This window comes from Amblyomma americanum, chromosome 3 (assembly GCF_052857255.1).
Source record: "Amblyomma americanum isolate KBUSLIRL-KWMA chromosome 3, ASM5285725v1, whole genome shotgun sequence".
NCBI classification, from domain to species: Eukaryota; Metazoa; Arthropoda; class Arachnida; order Ixodida; family Ixodidae; genus Amblyomma; species Amblyomma americanum.
Genome location: NC_135499.1, coordinates 213,852,369 through 213,872,786, shown reverse-complemented (window position 1 = coordinate 213,872,786; position 20,418 = coordinate 213,852,369). Strand labels below are relative to the sequence as shown.

The 20,418-nt window shown below is 45.4% G+C and overlaps 2 protein-coding genes across 4 annotated transcripts in view; one reads left to right on the top strand and one right to left on the bottom strand.

Annotated features, from left to right (window-relative positions):
• The first annotated feature begins 1,002 nt into the window (after window positions 1-1,002).
• LOC144126033 (uncharacterized) lies at window positions 1,003-11,759 on the top strand. The gene is made up of 4 exons (XM_077659921.1): window positions 1,003-1,506; window positions 3,109-3,276; window positions 4,604-4,766; window positions 11,561-11,759. The coding sequence occupies exons 1-4, from the start codon at window positions 1,026-1,028 to the stop codon at window positions 11,610-11,612; spliced, it is 864 nt and encodes a 287-aa protein (XP_077516047.1). The 5' UTR covers window positions 1,003-1,025; the 3' UTR covers window positions 11,613-11,759.
• A 4,478-nt stretch (window positions 11,760-16,237) lies between these two features.
• Window positions 16,238-20,418, bottom strand: part of Grip91 (gamma-tubulin complex component 3) — a 38,078-nt gene continuing 33,897 nt past the window's right edge. Inside the window, exons 22-23 of one of the 3 annotated variants that reach the window (XM_077659920.1) lie at window positions 19,794-19,947; window positions 16,238-17,051 (exon numbers count right to left, since the gene is read on the bottom strand). In XM_077659920.1, the coding sequence (XP_077516046.1) occupies window positions 17,029-17,051; window positions 19,794-19,947 (177 nt within the window). In that variant the 3' untranslated portion in view covers window positions 16,238-17,028. Of the gene's footprint in view, window positions 17,052-17,359; window positions 19,060-19,602; window positions 19,948-20,418 lie in introns of those variants that run through there. The other 2 variants (XM_077659918.1, XM_077659919.1) reach the window with 2 other exon arrangements.

The following is a 20,418-nucleotide window of genomic DNA, read 5'->3' as shown; positions in this document are numbered from 1 at the left end:
ATGTTTTAAATATGGAAATTTTGGATACAATTAGCAAGGGAATCTGCCAGTAGCTACCGGAAGGGTAATCGCCGGAAGGGTAATCGTGGAGGTATTTGCAAACTGGATGCAATGCGAAACCCCTGGTGTTCGAACCGAAGGTGAGAATTAAGGAGCGGGACAGACCGGAAAATGAGTCCCAACTTTGTAATGGGAATTTTTAGGTGCGTCCTTCTATGATGTGTGCAAACCTACGAGAGTAGGAAGTGCTCCATTGTTTCTTCTTCTCCACATTTAAGCCGCGCAAAGGTTTGTGGGACTGAACACGCATCTACATAAGTAAAGATTTAGGCAGGGGATCCTGCACCGCATAAGAGTCGGAGTTAACGCGCACGAGCCTCTGACTTTTCTCTTCCTCCTTGTAAAACCTTTCTCTCTTCTTCGATCATTACACTTAAATCACTGTAACTATTGTTGCGGGAAAGAATATATTTACAGCTATGTACACCAGCGAAGGAACACCCCAGAGACGTGGGAGTCTCTCCTGTGTACTTCCAAGCCAGCAGACCAACGCTGGCTTATCCAGCGCGCGGTGGAGGCCGCGGCATCCCAAAGGATCCCCGCCGACCTCCTCTAAGTCAGCGCAACCGGTCCTTTGACTGGTCCCCTGTTTTTGGGCGCAATAAAAGAGTTTACCTACCTACCTACCAGCTACGAGCGGCACTCAGAACACAGAACTTCGTTGTCGTCTTCGTCCACCCGTTCACTCGCTCAGTCTCGTCGTCGTCTTCCCGCTTCACTATAATTAAGAATTTTTCGCTAATTCCCAGTTTTATCATTTGCAGCAACAAGTACCTCAAGTCCCATACGCAAGTTTCAACGTTTCGCGGATTCCCCAGCAGCAAATAGATTGTCAGCAGAAATGATTGATTTAGCCTCGCAGCCGGGTAACAATGTCTGCGATGACCTTCGAGCTGTTGCTTCCAAACAACACCGAAAGGCACTTTCTTTTCGCAGCGTACTATTTCCCGTTTCGCGTGAGCTTCATGCTACCCGGGACCTCTCGAGCACTCCTACATAAGGTCGACGTACCGCCGGCGAGGGCACAGGCTACGATTTCTATTCCTCCTCCTCCTCTGCCGATAAGATACCAGCGCACTGGCGCCGGCGCGCAAGTTGTCCAGTTGTGTGCTGTGGCAACTGCAACAGCGCTCTTCGCGAGCAAAAACCGAATCAGCGAAGCGTCGCGTCGCTCTGGCCGTCGTGTGCGGCGAGTGCCGTGGTGGGAGAGCCTCCGAAGCAGTTGTCGAAGGCCAGCAGAGCGGCAGGCTTCGCGGCTGGCGGTACGCGGCGAGGTAGTCATGTTTTTCAAGCCTGTTTTGTCCGTGGTCCGCTTGCACCGGGTCCCATGGATGCTGGGACGACGTCTTGCTGCCTTACCCATCTCGTCGGTGGCGCGACTCCATGTAAAACAAGCGCTGGACGCGGCGAGTACGGCAAGGTGCCGCACCTCGCAGCTCAGGCCCCGTGAGTTGAACTTGTTTTGCGACTCCGCGAGCGCGACAGATTCTCTCTTGCACCCTGCGATCGGTGTCGTGGGCCATAGCTTTCCGCTAATGCGCCTCGTGGTTCCACTTGATTACGTACAGAGGTCCAAGCTAAGATCAGTACTTTTTGCCTCCTTGGAGGTCTGCACAACAACTGCACGACAACTGCACAACAAGTGCATGCTGTTCGAATTACTAATGGTCATCGGCTGGGAACCTGTGCGCGCAGACAACTTCACCTCGCGTTAATGCCATTCGGTCGCGAGCTAGCTATCTTCCGTACGGCAGGCACATGGAAGGGTCTTGCTTCCCCTATTACCAATAGTTCTTGCTCCGCGGTCATGCCTCATTTTTTTCTTTCCGGAGCAAACATTGTTCCTAATTAATTTTTTCGTTAACTGTTATAATATGTGTCGGTCACGATCGTGTTTGGGTACATTAGAAGATATGCTGATTGCATTTAGCATTACAGAGAAAAGCATGCTTTTGCTATACGCATTTTGTCCTTAACACTGTTATAATTTGCATTTTAGTGGCCTACTAACCCAGCACTGTTTAGCAGCAAAATAATGAAATCCACACAGCACTATATCCATGTTGACACCAATGGCAAAAACAAGTTGTGCCAGGCTGATGCGCTGGGCACGTTGCCAAAATTTCCTGGCCTTGCCTCTAGTGGGGGAGTCAACATCTTGTACTAGAGTAAGGACTCAAATGTTTGTCGTGAAAGTGAATGAATGTGTAACTGAAAAAGGAGTCATTACTATGATTTCAACTGCTGCTTATTATAGTATGTAACTATTGACCATTACCTTCCTCATAGACGATCTTGCACGGAAATGCCGTTTCAGCACCTATTGATGCCATCCGAGTGCATGCCTTGACTATTTCTAGTTCTTGTGCTCTGAAAAATATAAAAGCAATAAACACATCCTAGTCTTTATCAAAACTGTAAAATGTTATTTCTCCTACATTTTAAGTGAAGCAAGCATTTCTGGCCGCCATTGCTTGTGGAAACTAGATGCAGTAACCTTTTTGTCGTGTCTCACATAACAAAGCAGTGGAATGCTTGCTGTTGGCCAAATTTGCTTCTGACATGTGTCTTTAGAAGGGTTTAATAAATTTTAAGGCATGCCTGAAGACAAATGTTTTCTAGTGTGATAGCAATGCCTGAGGAAGCAGACTTTTGCAAACAGGGAAAGCCTGGTGAATTTCGTGCACAAAGAATGGTTAGAGGACTCTAGAGAGACGTCGTGCTTGCAGATTTGTTCATGCCTTCTCCCAACAGTATTTCTGTGTGGAAGCTTGGTTCCTTTATCTGAACTGTACTCTTGTCTATAACATCGGTCACGGTATTGGCATCAACCTTCACATCGTGCATCTTTAAATCAGCTGTTGTGAGGACACACCAGCAAAGAACCTAGCAACATTTAAGATCATTAAAGCAACATTTATTCATGTACAAGTTTACTATGGTTCCTAAATTTGCATGGCTCTGTGCATGCAAATACTTTGCTATATTGGCTGATCAGAGATATTTTTGTTGCTATCATTACAAATATGGATTTATTCACTCTTGCAGGTGTTGTGAGCGTTCGCCCTGTGACAACGTCAAGTGTCAACTTTCAAGACCTAACCTATGAAGACCTTGAGGCCCTGCTGCAAGGCGGTGACATCCAGCTGATAGATGTGCGCGAACCGGCCGAGGTGGCTGCTTCGGGCAAAATTGGCAACGCCATCAACATTCCATGCAAGTGTATTTCAATTCGCACATCTTTTGAACTGCTCAGTAGCATTAAAATCTGTTGCAAAGTACCAATACTATGGTTACCTTTTAAAGGCATCAGATTACAGTTTGAACAAGCACAAAAGGTTTTTGCCACGAAAAAAAAAAACCAGTAAAATGCTTGTAGCTACCTCACAGCATTTCTCCTTGCACATTATAGAACCAATACCAAAAATTGCCATAATGCACATCCTGCCAGTTATAATGGGCCTGTAAACCCCAAGTGATGCTCCCACACTGAAAAAATTCCACTTTAGCTCTTTATTCAAGCACCTTCGTGACAAATGGAAAATAGCAGCAGCTCCAATAAGCTGGCCTATTAATGTTAAATGTTGGTTTTGGGCTGCCTTAAGAAAAAGCCATGTACAACATGCTCCAAAACATACCGCACACAATTTTTGTGCCCTCAAGTGAGTGCATGAATGTTGGATTCAATGCAAAAGAAAGAAGCATCTCACTGCTACAAGAGGCGAGAGGTGAATGCCATCAAACTGGATGCTTGTTTAAATGCAGTGAAGGAGCAAGGTCAGCAGGACTGCAGTTATGGCAGTTGACAAATAATTTTTTTCGCAAGTGTGGTGTGATGACTGCTTTTGAAACTAGTATAAAAAGCCGGCAAATATGTGGGCAATGAAGAGCATCTGCACATCACAATCAGAAATGCTCACTGACAGAGGCAATGCTTACATAGTTTCAGAGGGTGCTACAGCTCCCTCAACCATAAAACAGCTCATGCTTTTGGCCTTCTGCATTCCTTGGAATTGGGATGTAATTTACTTTTGGTTGTGAAGAGTGTCATGCTAATATGTGCTTTTCTACATTACAAACTTCCTTGTGTCAAGAATGTGGTGTTCCCTGCTATTGCTCCAGTCCTACACCAAATAATGCACAAAATGCTCATGTCCTGTGCTAAGTGAGCACACATTATAAAGAACCTCAGGTGGCCGAAATTAATCTAAACCCCTCCACTATGGCATCCGTCCAGAGTCCTGGCCAGTGAGGAGCTTTGGGATGCTAATCACTAGCTCCATTTGTATTGTATGCATCTGTATGAAAGCAACTAGAAATGAATGCTTTTTTAGTGGAGTAAAAGATAAATGACCAAGATTGCCTAGTGTGTTACATAGCCTGCCTTTGGAGGGCCACACTTATGCAATTAGGAGATCTCTTGTGTTACTGTACCATACGTGCTCCAAGGTGTCCTTATGCATGCCACATCCAGCTGAAGATATAAAATGTTGTGGAAACTTGGGATCGAGAGTTTCAAGAAGTTCATATTTTATCTCCGCAGTGGGACAAGTGAAAGACGCTCTGCTGATGTCCGACGAGACCTTCCAGAAAACATACCATGCTCAGAAACCTCAAAGTTATGACCACAACATTGTGTTCTATGGCGCTGGCCCCATCAAGAGCCAGGCTGCGCTCAAACTTGCTCACAAAGCTGGCTATGCACAGTATGTATCTGGTGTTTCTAAGAATTGTGCTAACAGACAGCAACCATCCCATCTTTCAGTTCAGCTATCAGCGTAGTTGTAGTTGAAGCTTTTACTCGAGCCGATCGCAGGTTCGAGTAAGTAAAAACTCTCCAAGGGCGTAGTATGCATAAAACAAATGAGGTCATAGTGTAGCTGTCATGAGGTGTATGATACTGCCAGGACTAGTCATGTTTCTTTCATAAAATTCACCTTTTACGACTTCCAGTGCAACTTTTCTAAACTAGAAAGATCTGCATAAACGTTTGAGCAATGTTTAATGGCTTCACCCAATGGACAACAGCATACCAAGCCCATCTACTTGTCATTGACATTCAGCACATGTTAAGATAATGATGGTAAAAGTCTAGAGAGTCACCGCGGTGGCTCAGTGGTTATGGCGCCCGGCTGCTGACCCAAAAGATGCGGGTTCAACCCCGACCACAGCGGTTGCATTTCGATGGAGGCGAAATGCTAGAGGACCGTATATTGTGCGATGTCAGAACACGTTAAAGAACCCCAGGTGGTAGAAATTTCCAGAACCCTTCACTACAGCGTCCCTCATAGCCCGAGTTCCTTTGGGATGTTAAACCCTCACAAACCAAACCAGAAGTCTAGAGGTTAGCCCTGTTAATTTAGCTCGTAATGCACAAGTATGTCCTTGACATTTAGACACACAGTGTGCTGATTTGCCAAGTGATTGAAAGGTTCTAAAGTTGCGAGGTTAGCGGTGCATGGCTTGGAATATGAAGCCTACTTTTGCAAGAATTATGCGAGTTTATTGCAAGCATTAATACTTTCCCCATAGGAATGAAGAATACATTTTTTTCTTTTCACTTAGTTGGCCTTGACATGCAGGTAAACTTAACAAACGACTATTGGCTCCTGTTCATTGCATCATAATGTACAGGGTCACATCTGGGGGCCATGACAAATCAGGCCTAATTTGCCTGAATTTTTCTGTTCAAATATACATTGCCTGCTGTACATTGTGGTGCAGACTGAGGAGACTTCTTTTTCTGTCCATTCTACAACCTCACGATATATTTGTTTTAAGTGTAGTGCGCAAGTTTGTTGACCCATTGTGGTAAGTAGAACCCCGATGTTACATTTTTCACGGGACTGTGCAAACAAAATTTACCAGCTGGGAAAAATAGTAGCTGGCTACAGCACATAAAGAAATTGTGCATCGTTGTCTGCTGCCTTTTTTTTTTAATATCTTGTAAGCACAGCATGCTTTTACAGAAATTGCTAGGCTTTGTGGCTCACGATTGAAGCGTCCGCGATGGCTCTCCGTCTGCATGAGCAGCCATAGGTGGAAGGGAGGGAGGCTGCAGTGAAGCGGGTGCACGTGCTGCACGGGTGAAGTTGCGGTGCACATGTGCTTTTGCGCTGTTTTCGTGGCGGCTGCTGTAGCCCTACACAATCCCTCTCTATCGGAAACCGGAAACTGCTCATTTTTAACAGCACAGTCTAGAAAAAAACTGATGCAAAATAAAAGTACCGAAACCAACCTGCGTAACCACATCTCCTGCAGCGATGCTGGCGCAGCTTTTGTCGTGGCATAGTTTTGTTTTTGTGCCTGCACTAACATCCGCAATAATATTCACGCCGCCCGTAAGTGTGTGTGGTGTCTGCGCGGGTGCAGTGTGCCGGAAGCTGCCAAGCACGGTACGTGGCTGTCAAGAGCCAATGTTGTTCCGCTTTGGTCGGCACACCGCCGCCGTTCCGAGCACACCAAGCGTAGGCTATCAAAATCCCGGCGCGGGGAGAACCACTATCGTAAGGCGACACGTGGTGCAACAAGCAGGAACGCTGCCACGATTACGATTTAATAGAAGAACTTGTATTGCATGGGTTTCTATGGGAGCTACAACAGGACTGGCTTACAACAACAGAGCAGCCGAGAACGTAGCAGCGAAGTTTCACTGCAGTTTCTTGAACTATATTGAGGTATTGCAGCAGAGCCCGTCAACATATAGGCAGCTAATGCTGCAAAGAATGAACCTCTCTCACACATTTACTAAAATGAGTATCCATGCTTGCTGGTAGTCCATGGTCAATGAAGTAGTAGTACAGAGGATGCAAGTGCTGACTTTCGTACATCATACTCCGTTTCATGCATCAGATGCAACGTTGTCAAAGCTAGTGCTCTTGTTTGCGTTGCCTAGATCCGCGATCAAAAAGTAGTGCATTCCTTGTGGTCAGCGAAAAGTAATGAATTCTTTGCAGACGCTGGTGGCTCTGGCCGATGCTATGGAGATGGCAGTGAACACCTCCTGGGCTTCCAGGGTGGTACTGGACAGACGCACCTTCCACTGCTCCAAGACCCGCACTTGGCGGCTTTTGGGTGGTGTGTTTTAAGGGTTTATGTCTATGTGACATGGAGCAAGGTAGGGGTGGCACCGCACTGTGGGCATGCATTCATATGTAGTGGTGAGCGGAAGTGGTGTAGGCAGTGGAGGTCAGGGAAAGTGAGTCTCGATTTCGCGAAGCATATAGGCATCCAGCGAAGAAAAGTGTTTGTGAGGAGTAGGGGTAGATGCGTTGATTAGTAGTGGTGGTGAAAACTTTAATGGACACAGGGGAGTTTAGGACACGCAGGTCCTTGGGCCCCCGCACGGCTCCACCGCACTCAAACGTTATGTCCCGGAGGCTCATGACACTGGCAGCCCGGCCTGTGGCGATGACTTGCTTGGCCGGGTCCTCGGAGCGCAGCAGGGGTTGTTAGGTCTGAAGGCGTGCAGAGTAGTGGGTCGAGAGGGGTACATGTTTGGGCTGAGAGTCCCCGCTCAGTTGGCGTAATCACGAGCTACGGTGTCAGACTTTACGTTGCCTTCTAGGCCTTCGTGTGCGAGGGCCCAGGTGATGACATGATCTTGGCGGAGGGTGTTCATTGCACCCTCCAACTTTCCCTCTAAGGCGGAGGGCAAGTTTGGGGACTTTGCTGTTGGTGAATGCTCGAAACGTAGCCTGCAAGTCGGTGATAATGTGGGAGCTGTGCATTTGTTTGTTCTGCGGTTTGATGGCGAGTTTGATAGCAATAGCCTCCGCCACAGCTGGGTCAGGGACTTCGAAGGATGGAGCAATGTAGGGGAAGAAAGATTGATCGACTGCTGCGAAAGTGTATTTGGAGGGTATTGGGTAGGAGGCCGCGTCTGCATATACCGCTGTCGTATTGTTGCAGTACTGTCTGTGGAGGTAGCGAACATGGGCCTGACATCTGGTAGCCTGAAGTTTGTGATGCATGGGGCAAGGGAGGGGTCAAGGTGGAGATGAGAATGTATTTGCATAGGGAGGATGCCTGTGAAGGCCAGGGTGCATGAAGCATTATCATTGCCCTCGAAAGAGTGGGCAATGGTCTGTAATGTACGTTGTGATTTTGTTTTGGTGACCCTGGGGTGAAGTAGGCTTTGGAGAATGGCCGAGGTTTTAATGGTGCTTAGAGTGCCTATCAGTGTGTCGCAGAAGTGGAGCCAGTTTTGAGCGGAGGGCTGTGAGGTGCTGTTCTGAGGCTGGGCTGTGATGTTGGCATTGCAAAGCTTGAGTTTGCGATTGTGTTTTCGGTGCCACCAGCATTTAATGAAGGTGGAGCATATGGGTGTCTACAGCCGGGTGTTCGCACTGCTGTAGTAAACAGGTGTGGGCAAAGTGTTGGAGACGTAGATCTTGCATTCATTCAGAGATATCTGCAACGGTTTGGGCCAAGGAGAGTGGCTCAAAGAGTACCAATTGTTGACCCAAATTTCACAGAGTGGTTGTGCGCTTTGGGGGGGGGAGGGGGGGGGGGGGGGGGGTTTGGAATACCCAGAGGATGAAATGGATAAAATGGTCACTTCCAAGGGTTTCCGCCATGTTTGTCCAGAGCGGTGCTTGATATTTTTTGCGAAGGTGTCCCCCGATGCACTGTTGCCAATTCTGGTTGGTGCAGCAAGGTCTGCGACGATACTGATTTGGAGAGTATCAACTGCTGTGAGAAGGGAGGGGCCTGCCATTGTGCATTCAGAAAGCAGGGGGCCAAATGGGGCTTGCTTTTGTCGGGGTGGGTTATACATGTTGAGTATGCAGGTACTCCATTTTCGACGTTTACATGGGAGGATTTCCACCAGCAGGTGGTCAAGAGTGTCGTGTGGTAGGACGTGTAGCCAGGGTGCAGCCAGTTTTGAGACAAGTGGCGACCTTGGAGGTTGGGCGGGACTGTAGCATGTAGTATCCGTTTAGTCGAATGGGCCCTGGTCTGACTTCTTGCAGACATAACGTTGGGAGAGGTGCGAGGGCTGATTGGACATACTGGAGGAGAGAGGCAGCCTTTGATTTGAAAGACCGGCAATTCCACTGCCAGATTTCCAAATGTGGGTGGAGGGTTGTAGGAGGGCTAGTGAGGGCCATGCAAAGTGTCCAGGCAAGGAAAGCTATCAAGGCTTTTCAGAATCTCTGAATCTCGAGAGGGGTCGGATGCAATAGTATGTTTTAGAGCGCAGCTCTTAGGCTCACGCTGCTCCGTTCTGTGTCATAGTCTGCGGCGTAGTCAGTGGCTTGTGTAGGCATATGACAAGTGGTGTGTTGGCAGGTAATAGCAGAGTGAAATACCACCTGCTGCAGCGAGAGCGGAGGAATGGTGAACGAGAAGGTGGCTACCACGGGAAGATCCCCGAGGTTGGCTAGCAGCGTAACACGCCACCTCCCAGCTGGGGCAGGTATAGCTGCCACGGCTGCGAAGCTGCGCTCAAATTTCGCATTATTGACTATAGTAATTGTCTCTTATTTTTTCTGGAGACCTGGATTCCATGGCAGTAGCCCATTTCTGGGAAATGCAGTCAATCCACTGGCTAACAGTGTTATAGAGCTCACCATAATGCAGAAAATATTTGCAGCATAAATAAAATGCACACAAAAGATCAGGAACAAAGACTGGACAGTGCTGCGCGTGAAAACAGAATATTTTGCTCGGACAGATAAAATAGAGCCCAGTGTAGCAGAAACATGTTGCAGTAGCACGATTGTTTGGGCCAGTTGGTTGCTATCCATAATGCAGGAAAGATTCGCAGCATAAATAAAACGCACACAGACGACCAGCAGAGTGGAGCGTGTGGCGCAAGTGTGTGCCGTGGTAGGGCTAGCAGAGGAAGTAGGAGTGGTGGGCGTGCAGTTAGTTGGTGGGTGTGTGCCGCAAGTTTAACGCAAGAGCGTTAAGGAGCTCGTAAGGCGGAAATGCCGCCATCGCCACAGTCTAAGGTTGTTAGTGCCTGAAAAATCCCAGAATGACCAGCGGTGGAGCCCTTGTGCAGCTTGAGAGAACGGAAGCTTTCCACTTCTCGCGGATGCCACTAGGAGCACCGCGAGTGAATGATAAGTCAGCGTTTGTCCTTGAGGAAGAGGAGTCTGAAAGTTTCCACCGCACACTGGAGCCTCTAGGAGCAGTGCGGAGTGATGCCACCATGTGGATGGTATAAAGAGCGGTCGCTATCGCATTTTACTTTTAAGGCGGAGCTTAAGAATTTCCCAAATTTTGTATTTTGGCACAAAGTTGTTTAACTTCAGCAGCGTCAGGGAAGGCGAAGCAAACTCTTGCTTTTAAACTGTTCATATCGCTTTAATTTCAGGTACCTTCCTCATGGCTATGAGGTGTTTTTTTTTTAGGTTGCCCGCCTACAAACCTTACAATGTACCTTATAAATATACTGTATAATATACCTTTTACAAGGTCCCAATAAACTTTTCTGAAAGTAGAGACCTGTGTAGGGGGGACCTCTGCTGCTACCATGTCGTGTACCATTTCTTTGACCATCTCTCATGTTGCCTTTCCTAGGTTTTGTTTTACAGACTTCACTATTTCTGAACAGTTAACTGCCAAATATTTCTTGTGGAGCAAAATGAATCTCAAGGCCTTTGTGATTTCATCGAAGCTGCCCATTTGGGGGAACCTTTCTGAATGCACTGTAGAATCGGATTGCAAGTACCTGTCAGTAGAGTTTCCACATTGTTATGGGAGAGAATGTTTCATTGCTGTTGAAAGGGGAAATTGTTTTCCATGGAATAAATATTTGTGTGCAATCAAGCTTGATTATCTTCAGGAACATGAATGATAGTAGCCGGACTTAAACCAGCTACTATCCAGCTAGCCAGTTGCTTATTTGGGTCACTTGAATGTTCCTGAATGCACTGTAGTTGGATTGCAAGCTGTTGGCATTCAACAGTTACTTGCATTATTGGAGAGAAAAACATTACTTTAAGGGGAAAAATAAGTGTTTAGGTTTACAGGGGTCTCAAGGCAACTCGCGCTGCGAGGGACGCCGTAGTGAAGAGCTCCGGAAATTTCGACCACCTGGGGTTCTTTATTGTGCACTGACATCACACGGTACACGGGCCTCTAGAATTTCACCACCAAAATTCGACCGCTGCAGCCGGCATCGAACCCACGTCTTTTGGGTCAGCAGCCAAGCGCCATAAGCACCGCCCTACCGCGGCGGCCAGAAATAAATGTGTTCATCAAATGATATGCAACTGAGCTCGTCATCTAGAGACATAAACAGTGGCGACTCCAGTGCTAAACCAGAGACCTAGCCTTTTGTACATGTATTTGAATCTGAAAAGTATTATTCTACTTTGATATCAGCGTGCTTGATGGCATGCATATTGAATTCAGTTTCAGAGTCAAAGTAACCTGCCATGCACTTCCTTAAATCAGCAGTGTAGGACCAGTGCTACAGCTCTGTAGCTGTTTGCCTGTTGCTTCCAGGCGTTGAGGTGATAACTGTGTGCCCAACTTTTTCCAGTGCCCGGGAGTACAGCGCTGGCTGGGACGACTACCGGAAGAAAAGCAGATGATCCTTGCCTTTTGTCCCAAACTTTTTCTGGGCGAGCTCATAGCAGTCGCAGAGAGCTTTCCTGTGCAGTCTTCCGGTGCCAATTAAGTATATATTATTCCAACGCTGTTCTAATTTCAGCACATAAATAAAGCATATTGTTTACATAGCTGAGGCTTTTTCAGTCTTGTGTTAAGGTAAAGTGGGCAGGCTCAGTAGTTGTTAAAGGCTTTGATACTACATTTCATCCGTTTGGAATGAAACTAAGCTGAATTGTTTGGAAATATTCAGTTTCCAACAGATGTGTGCAAAATATTGTGCAGTAGCATTAGTTATAATGGGCACCAAAGGCTTTTACTCAGAAGGCATTTAGGTAAAGCCCTGGGTGAAGACCTGCTAGGTTGCCCTCAACCCGGGACATACGTATGCCTTAAATCGGAAATGTGTCTAGTAGTGCTACCGTACGAAAAAAAGGATCTGGTTTACACAGTCAACCAGTAAGCACCATGCTTCTTTCTTTTCCAATTTCCTGTGCCTATATATACTTGTAAAAAACCTTAAATTTCAAGCACCCCCGATAAAATGAACAGAGATCATGTTCATCTTAAAGGGACACTGAGACAAGTTGAAATAGGCCTATATCCATAAGGTACCATGTTCAGACCACAAAGACACCACTTTCACTGAAAACAAAGATTTTACAAGCTTGAGAACAACAGAATACAGGTGGCGCCATCACCGGCAGATTTAGGAAGTGAATTACATGCATCAACAGGGCTTTGCCGTGGATCCCAGAGGATGTGCTACACTGCCATTAACGTCAGAGTGGTGGCAACCCGTCCTTTTTAAAGCCTCAGCCTTTCTCGCAAGTATTGTCACAAGTATAAATCGAATGGCGGGAAAAGTTTTTTTCCCTTTTAGATTTTGTACAGACTCTACAGAATGCGGTAGAGGAGTGCTTCAATGTTTGCTGCATTTCTGAATGAATGCTACATGTGATGACAGTCTTGGACTTCTTCCACGGCAAGATTTTAGTTTTTTACAAATCAGTTGGTAGAGAGATGCCTAAACTGTGAACAAGATGTCACATCAAAAGTTTAAATTTGTCCAAATTTGTCTCTTATAGTGGAGCACTGCGAGTACAATAAAACAAACTGAGGAAAAACACATAACAGTCATGAAGAAATTTGCTTCAGAAGGTAAGCATCTAGTACAAACACCAGAACAGAGAAAGACATTTTTCTAGAGTATCCCTCATATTCAGTGTCGCAATGGTTCATGAAACAATTTTTTTCAGGCTACTTCCCGGTGACTTTCAGTAATGAGACTTAGGGACAGCATGGAAAACAAGGCATGCGAGCAGATGGAAAGATGTTCAAAAAAGTATTTTTGGCCATTTTTTGTGATCTGAAAACCACGTCCCCCATTATATGTCTCCTGAACCTAATTAGATATGATAGATTAAGAAGACAATGCTTAATACTCTTGGGTGAAGGAGGTCATCTTTCACAATTGTTAACATTTTAAACATAACACAAACTTTTCAGCAACTGCACATGTGGGATGGTACTGGGCTAGTTCATTTGGATGCTGAAACATCCCACTTTTTGGATGCTGAAACATCCCACTGCTATACTCGAAACATGAGTGCATTCAGGCACAAACCTCAGAAATGTTTTCAGTTTACTTCCGATTCCATCTGCATATGGCAGCAAACAACGACAGCAAAAATAGTAAAGCCCTTTACAATGGCACAATTATCCATGCATGTCCACTGCCCACAGCAGTGGCTAACCACATTTTTTTCGTTCACTGGGAGCTTTTTCTACATCCATCAGCACATAGCATACTTATTGCACTGTTCCAGTTGCTAGTGTTTTTTGTCACCTTGTTTACTGAAACCACATTTTCCTCTCGCCTCTTTCGACTGCTCCTTCCTGCTCAGAGTGGTTCAGGTATCCATGCAAACAGACAGTTACAGCTACCATGCCTTCCATTCCCTCACGATTTCCTCCTCACCATTGCCCTGCCATGCATGGCACTTGCTTTGGCCGGTCTCTTGGAAGCAACTGAGCAGGCCTACAATCACGGCACCAGGTAATGCCTAGGCAATACAACGACCTTTGTTTTTCCTGCTATCTTCATGACCTGTCAACTCTCTTTTTTATATGTGCTAGTTACATAACCATGAACATAACACAATGAATGGATGCAGAACATTGGCTTGTGATGGCCCAAGTTGATTGAAGAAATCTTACTTGCTTGGACTAGAAAAACTCATTGCATCATCTTGCCATTCAAGGATAGATTTTGCAATGAAGCTGACTGTTGCATCTCACGAAAACAGGGCCTTGGATTTAATGCAGTGGTAAATGGAGTCCAATACTCCAAGGCAGTGGTCCAAGGCGGATGTGGTAGATTGCAACACACCTTTTTCACAACTTCCTGGGACTCCCCCTTCAGTAGGCAAAGCCACTAAAACTTTGCTCATTATAGGGACTGAACACTGCATTTTAAGGACCCATTTTTTTTTGACTCAACAGAAACCTTGGTGTCTAAAGTGCTGGACTCCACGACACGGTGGTTTTGTTCGAACCTCTGTAGAAAATTTCTCCCAAAAATTTTTAAATCTGTGCATGCACCAATTTTTATGTACCCTGATGCTGGGAACCATGATCAGCAAGCGCGATATCGATTGTACTTCGGCAAAAGCGCTTTTGCCCTCGCCCTTCTTCTCCCCTCGTGGTGAGCAGGATGCATATTCTTAGCTAGTGGCTTAACTCTTATTACCTTAGCGATGCGTTTAGGTATCTGTGTTTTGGTACACAACATATACAACCAAGATGAACATGCAGTATATGTAGATGCCACAGAATACCCCCAGAAACAAGCGTTCGCACTAACGGCGGTGTATACGCAAGGTAAACTGGTATGTATACGCAAGGTAAACTGATAGTCTCCGGCACTACCATAACGAAATCCTCGGAAACGGCAGAGGAGGCGACAATTGCCCTTGCTATCATTAACACAGAAGCTACCACCATACTCAGCGACTCTAAATTTGCCATACGCAATTATGCGAGGGGCAGAATTTCTCAGGCAGCAATGAGCATATTGGGTCAAACCAAAGTCTTAGACAGAATTATTGTATTGATATGGGTCCTGGCTCACTCGGGGAACCCTGGTAACGAAGCGGCACACATAACAGCTCGAGGATTCGTCAGCCGAGCAGGGGACGCTGTCGTTGCTGAGAGTTTTTCGAAGGACGGCCTATCATCTTTTCACGATATTACTAATCATTTTAAACTTGAAATGAGGATATTCCCTCCTCCAGACAAAGCCTTTAATAAGGAGCAGGAGACCACTTGGAGGCGACTCCAGACGCGATCCTTCATGACGCCTTACCTGTTGTCAAAATTCTACCCCGGTGAATACGACGCTGCATGTACATTATGTGGCGATTTAGCCACTTATGATCACCTATTGTGGAATTGTAAAGAGGAGCCGCCCCCGAAATCTCTAATACAGGTTCCTACTCTCGTGCAGTGGGAGGCCGTGTTGGTCAGCTCAGACTTGGGAGTTCAAACCCGGGTCATTGAATGGGCTACCCAGGTCGCTGTCAGCCGTGGACTGATAGCCACCTAGCACGGATCGTCTGCATTCTGCCTTTTCTGACGAATTAAATGTTTTCCAATCCAATCGGCAAAAGTGCTGTACAAAAGCTCATATAAATCTCACCTGCCAGACAGTAATACAATATTTTTAGTATAGACTAGCGTCCATTTCAGTTTCCACACCTAAAGCGGTTGCGGCACAGTGATGTACACCATGTCGATCAAAGTTTAAGTAGACTGATTGCCACTTCATCCAAGAAGCTCAAAACACTGTGGTGCCATCTACCATATTCACATGGTTTTAAGTCGACCCCCCATACCGCATCAGGAAAAAAAAAAGGCGCAAGTCTGTGGGCACATTCCAAAACAAAACTGTATTGGTCAACTGGACTACTCGCCCACACTAGCGCCATCGTCCTCACTAGTGCTGCCATCGCCATCGCTGCTGCAGTACTACAGCATGTTGTCCTAACGTCATCAGCGAAATCCCCCACTTCACAGACAACCGCACCATATGGAACAGCTGAAAATTTTGCCTTGTTGCGCTGCCATACCTGCCAGTATCACCTGTTCAGTCATCGAACTTGCAGCCCGGCGCACAGTTGTTCGTTCGTTTGGCATAAAAGATGATAGCCATCCTGAATGTGGCCGTGAACGAGCACCGAACACTTACCGGACCCAGAGCACAAATGACAGTTGATGAAGCACTCACTACATTAAAAACTGGTAGAACGTGGCCAGCAGTTGTCAAATGCGTCAGGCAGAGCCAAAGAGAAACTATGTGCAAGTGGTGTTGGCTCTTCAATCAGCTACCAAAACCGCCCGAAAGAGCTGCCGTTCCGAGTGGCGGTCCCACCGCGATTGGAACAGTGGCCCTTCAATTAACTATCGATACTTCCTTGAGCGCCGCATGCACAGTTGAAAGTAAAAAAATTTTAAAAATCCTTTCGAATACGCACGCAGAATAGCTGAATGATACTGGGTAGAGCCGTAAAGCAAACAAAATTGCTACCACGCAGTAGCACCCCTGACATCTCATTTGTCTCTCCTTTATTTATGGTTCCATGCTTGGGCTTCGATTATAAGTCGACCCTCCACTTTGGATTTTCAGATTAAAAACAAATAGGTCAACTTACAATCCTGTAAATATGGTATACACGAGTTAAAAGCGCATGGTCGATGAAGCAAAGGGAGCGTTGCTTGTCATCAAAGGGCGCAGTAAAGAGTGCAAACTATAATAAAACATGAACATTCCTGAAAGAAGAAAACACAGTGCACTTCAAACAAATATGCAATTATTTTTCCGAGATGTGGCCACGTGGTGGGCTACAATGAAAATGGCAGATTTCTCCACAAGATGGCTTTTTGCGCGATTTTCAATGCCGAATTAAAATTATAAATTCTCGTTCCTTTGATACTGCAGTGCTCAATTCTTACAGTACATGGCAAGATCTTTTCATTCCTGCCATGGCATGACACGTTTTGGTCAGTGGTCGGCCCGTTTAAGAATTCCAGCAAGTGTCAAGTAGAATGAACTGCGTTCAGTGCTGTTGTGTCTTGCACCTTTACATGCCATATATAATTCAAGCATCATGCTGCACAGATCAGACTCCTTGCAATGACTGAGCAATGAGCAAGTGCTGGTAAGTGGCGGCCAAAAATAGAGAAATTGAAAATAAAGTATTTGGCACATTTCTCGCGAAAATATAACTTGAAGAATCATTAATTACTGAACCATATTGAAAATATGGCATCATAAACAGAACTAAGGTCTTCACTCCTGTGGCAGCAAGTGCAGGGCAGAAGAAATAACCAGCTGCAGGATCACCTGAGCTTGGACACTGGACCTGCATTGTGATGATGATGAAGAGAAATTATTAGTGGATTTTCACGTGCTAAAGCAACACTGTAGTTCATGAGGCATGCCACAATGGAGAGCTCAGAGTTAATTTATACAATCTTGGAACTTTTAGTGTGCACCAGTATCTCCACAAGGACATGAAATGTAGCTGGGGTTCAACCCATGAACGCATGCTGAAGAGCCAGATGCCATAGCCATTGAGCCACCTGTATAACGGGAAATGTTCATGTTAAGTGATTAGCGAAGGACTACATGGCCCAGAGAGATTTTCATATGCAGCAACAGGCATGAGTTCGCAGGAAAATGTCCTTTATTGACACATGAAATTTTTAAAACAGAAATAAAATTTGCAATGTTGCGTGCCGTCTTCATGACAACAGTAGATGTGAAAGAAGGTAGGTGAAGTTTTAAATTACGCATCTTTTACTACATATTAAAAAAAAAATTAAAGTTCACCAGAACTTTGGCTTGGCTGGTAAGGACCTGCAGCAGCTGCTTTTCTAGGAGCTCCCTTCTGAAATTGTGTACAAGCAAACAGCTGCTCCAGAGCCAATTTCATTTATTAGACGTTTTACTCACAGTCCTAAACCTGAAGCATTATGCAGGCTACCAGTGCAGACCAAGCACTTTGTTGTCCCAACGTGTTAGGCCTCAGACAGCGATCACTTAAAAATCAATCCATAGTAGTGGTTGCGTTGTGCATCTCACCATAGGCAATGGTGAGATGCAGACATTTGTTTAAGATATCAGTGCACATTAAACAAAGCCAAATGGTTTAAGTTAAAGCTGCCTTCCCCACCCAGTGTCCCTTCTATCTCAGATGTGTGTATGGGGAGTAGAAGAACGTTTATATATTATTTCTGATAAATATGACTACCAAAATAGCACCGATTTAGTGACGACAGCTATGAACTAATCCCTCATTTTCAATGGCTCACCACATGGAAGATAAGGGTTAAGGGGGGAGGTAGGGATTGGAATGGAATTCCTTATTTTTCATAGTAGAGCAATGAAATTTGGCACGGTTATTGGGAAGTGTGCTGAATGACTAAATACGAAGTCTCATTGATATATCTCAAGTTAAAAAATTTTATTTGCATCATTGTTATACCCAACTTACAGAAAGCCTGGCGTGACAAAAACATGGTAGAAGCCCACAGTTGCTTTTATATTTTAGCCAAATGAATAGTTCATGCAGTGACATTCTCCAAATAATTTTATCGCCCTTGTTTTTTTTTTTTTACACAGGACATTATATCCATGCTTGAAAAATGAGGTCGTTATCAAGATGCCAATTTAGCTAAACAGTAAAAAAATGAGATAGTTATTAAAAAATATAGGGATGTAACTGCATAGAGAATTCACAAAGAAATAAAATGCAAATTTGACAAGACATAGTTGTTCTATGCTTTCTGCAAGCAGGACGGTAGGCTTAAATCTCACTTCTGAGAAAACTGGCTCTAAAGTTGCACAGCCACTACATGTTCTTCAAAATGCCCCAGGGCTGTAATACTCGGTGTCTTTGCTTGCAGGGGTCTTCTTATGCCTTTGCTCTTTCATTTTTTCTGCACTGCATGCTTTTCTTTTTCTGTGTTGGTCCTTTTCCTGAGCTCTCTCAAGGGCAAGGCTACCAGGTTCGATGCCCACAGACTTGCATACGTCAGTGTAGGCACGCAAGTTCCCAAATTTGTAGCATGCAACTGCTTCATGGACTGCAGTCTCCACTGCAAACAATGAAGCAAGCTGATCTTTTGAAGTCATTGACCAAATGAGAGAATGAAGGCTTTCTGCAGCATTCTGCGACTTGTTGCCCTTGCAATTCTAGAGCAGTTGCGGGTCAAACAGGCATTGGTAGACAGGTAGCAATGCCTCTGCTACCCGTCTTGGTAGCTCGCACTTATGAGGCAGTGGTGGCTCCATTTTGGCCTGTGCTGACCTAAGCCTGCACCAACTGTCAGGGCCAGGAGGGCACAGCTCATGATGAGGCTCATCATCTGTAGAAGGCACGTGATACAATAAGGCCATCATGGTCCTTTGCATGTCACCGACTTGGGTGTTTCTGCACAAGGCTAAACCGTAGTAGTTGGTCAATTTTTTAATTAGGTGCCGCGTGAGTCCACCTTTCCCACCCAATAGCTCCCCTTTATTTGCTCTTGTCACCAGTGTGCGGAGTGCAGTGCCCATCCTCTTCTACACGATTTATGCAGTCCTCCTTATACAAGGGTATGAAGCCATAAACCTCATCTTTGCAGAGTGCAAGATATGTTCGGCTGTCGCCATCACATGACATTCATGCACCTGCAAAGGTGACATGAGCCTCACATGAGAAGACTCAGCCCTAAAAGAACTCCGTATACTTAACCAAATCTTAAATTTAAATCTATATGTCAACAACTTACACCATCTTGAACTTGCAACATATCAAAATATAACATGAATTAATTTATTCATTTAGGCCACGGTATTCTGAAGGAACTCCATTTAATAGTGTATGCTATGTATGCATTCAATGCACCTAATGAGAACAAAGCTGGTCATGAAACATGTTCTTGGTTTGTTTAAAGCCTGCATGTATCAGCATCGGCAAACTGCCCTTCACATGAAAATTAGGAGAAGAAACAGAAATGTGTAGACAGCAGACATGACAACAGACGGCCAGACTACTACTTGCTGCTCAGCAATGTTGGGAGCAATACTGATATGCTAGGAACACTCGAGGAAGTCTGACCCGAGCATTGTCGACGACTGTGGAAAGTCATTGAGGTCCGCAGCTGCTGGTTCTGCCTCTTGTAGAACTCCGAGAAATCCAGCCGAAAGCCTAATCCTTGCAAGTTGGTGTCGTCGTGTCGCGACAGGCTCAGCAGAAAGTCCTGCACTAGACGCTGTGCACCCCGTATGTATCAGAGTCCAGGTCAACACACAAGGGCTCTTACCAGTTTCTTCTGCTAAAACCAATCGTGTCTGAACCCCTTTTCTCATTCATTTAACATACAAACAATTGACAAGGTTGTAAACCTCACAGCGGAAGTACATGCATTACTGGGAGTGCCATCATGCAGTGACTATGCAAGAACTACTCTGCTGAGATTCATGTTTATGTCAATGCAACAGTAACACACGGCATAAACCTCCATTGCCATTGCATTTATACGAACAAAAATAGTGCCCTGAGAACAGGGACGCCGGAAGTATATTTTCAGTGGGGGGCTCGAACAAGTTTCTTTGTACTTGTTTTTTTTTTTGTTTATGTACCTAGGTTTTTTAGATATTACAATACATGTTTGGCTCGAGAGAGAACAATTAACTGCGTGAAAAAAATTGTTTTCCTTATGCAGTGTTTCTTTTATCGCTAG

Coding starts and splice junctions, on each gene's coding strand:
- LOC144126033 (XM_077659921.1), top strand. CDS start 1,026: ATGCTACCCGGGACCTCTCGAGCACTCCTACATAAGGTCGACGTACCG. Junction 3,277..4,603: donor CAACGCCATCAACATTCCAT/GCAAGTGTATTT, acceptor TTATCTCCGCAG/TGGGACAAGTGAAAGACGCT. Junction 4,767..11,560: donor CACAAAGCTGGCTATGCACA/GTATGTATCTGG, acceptor AACTTTTTCCAG/TGCCCGGGAGTACAGCGCTG.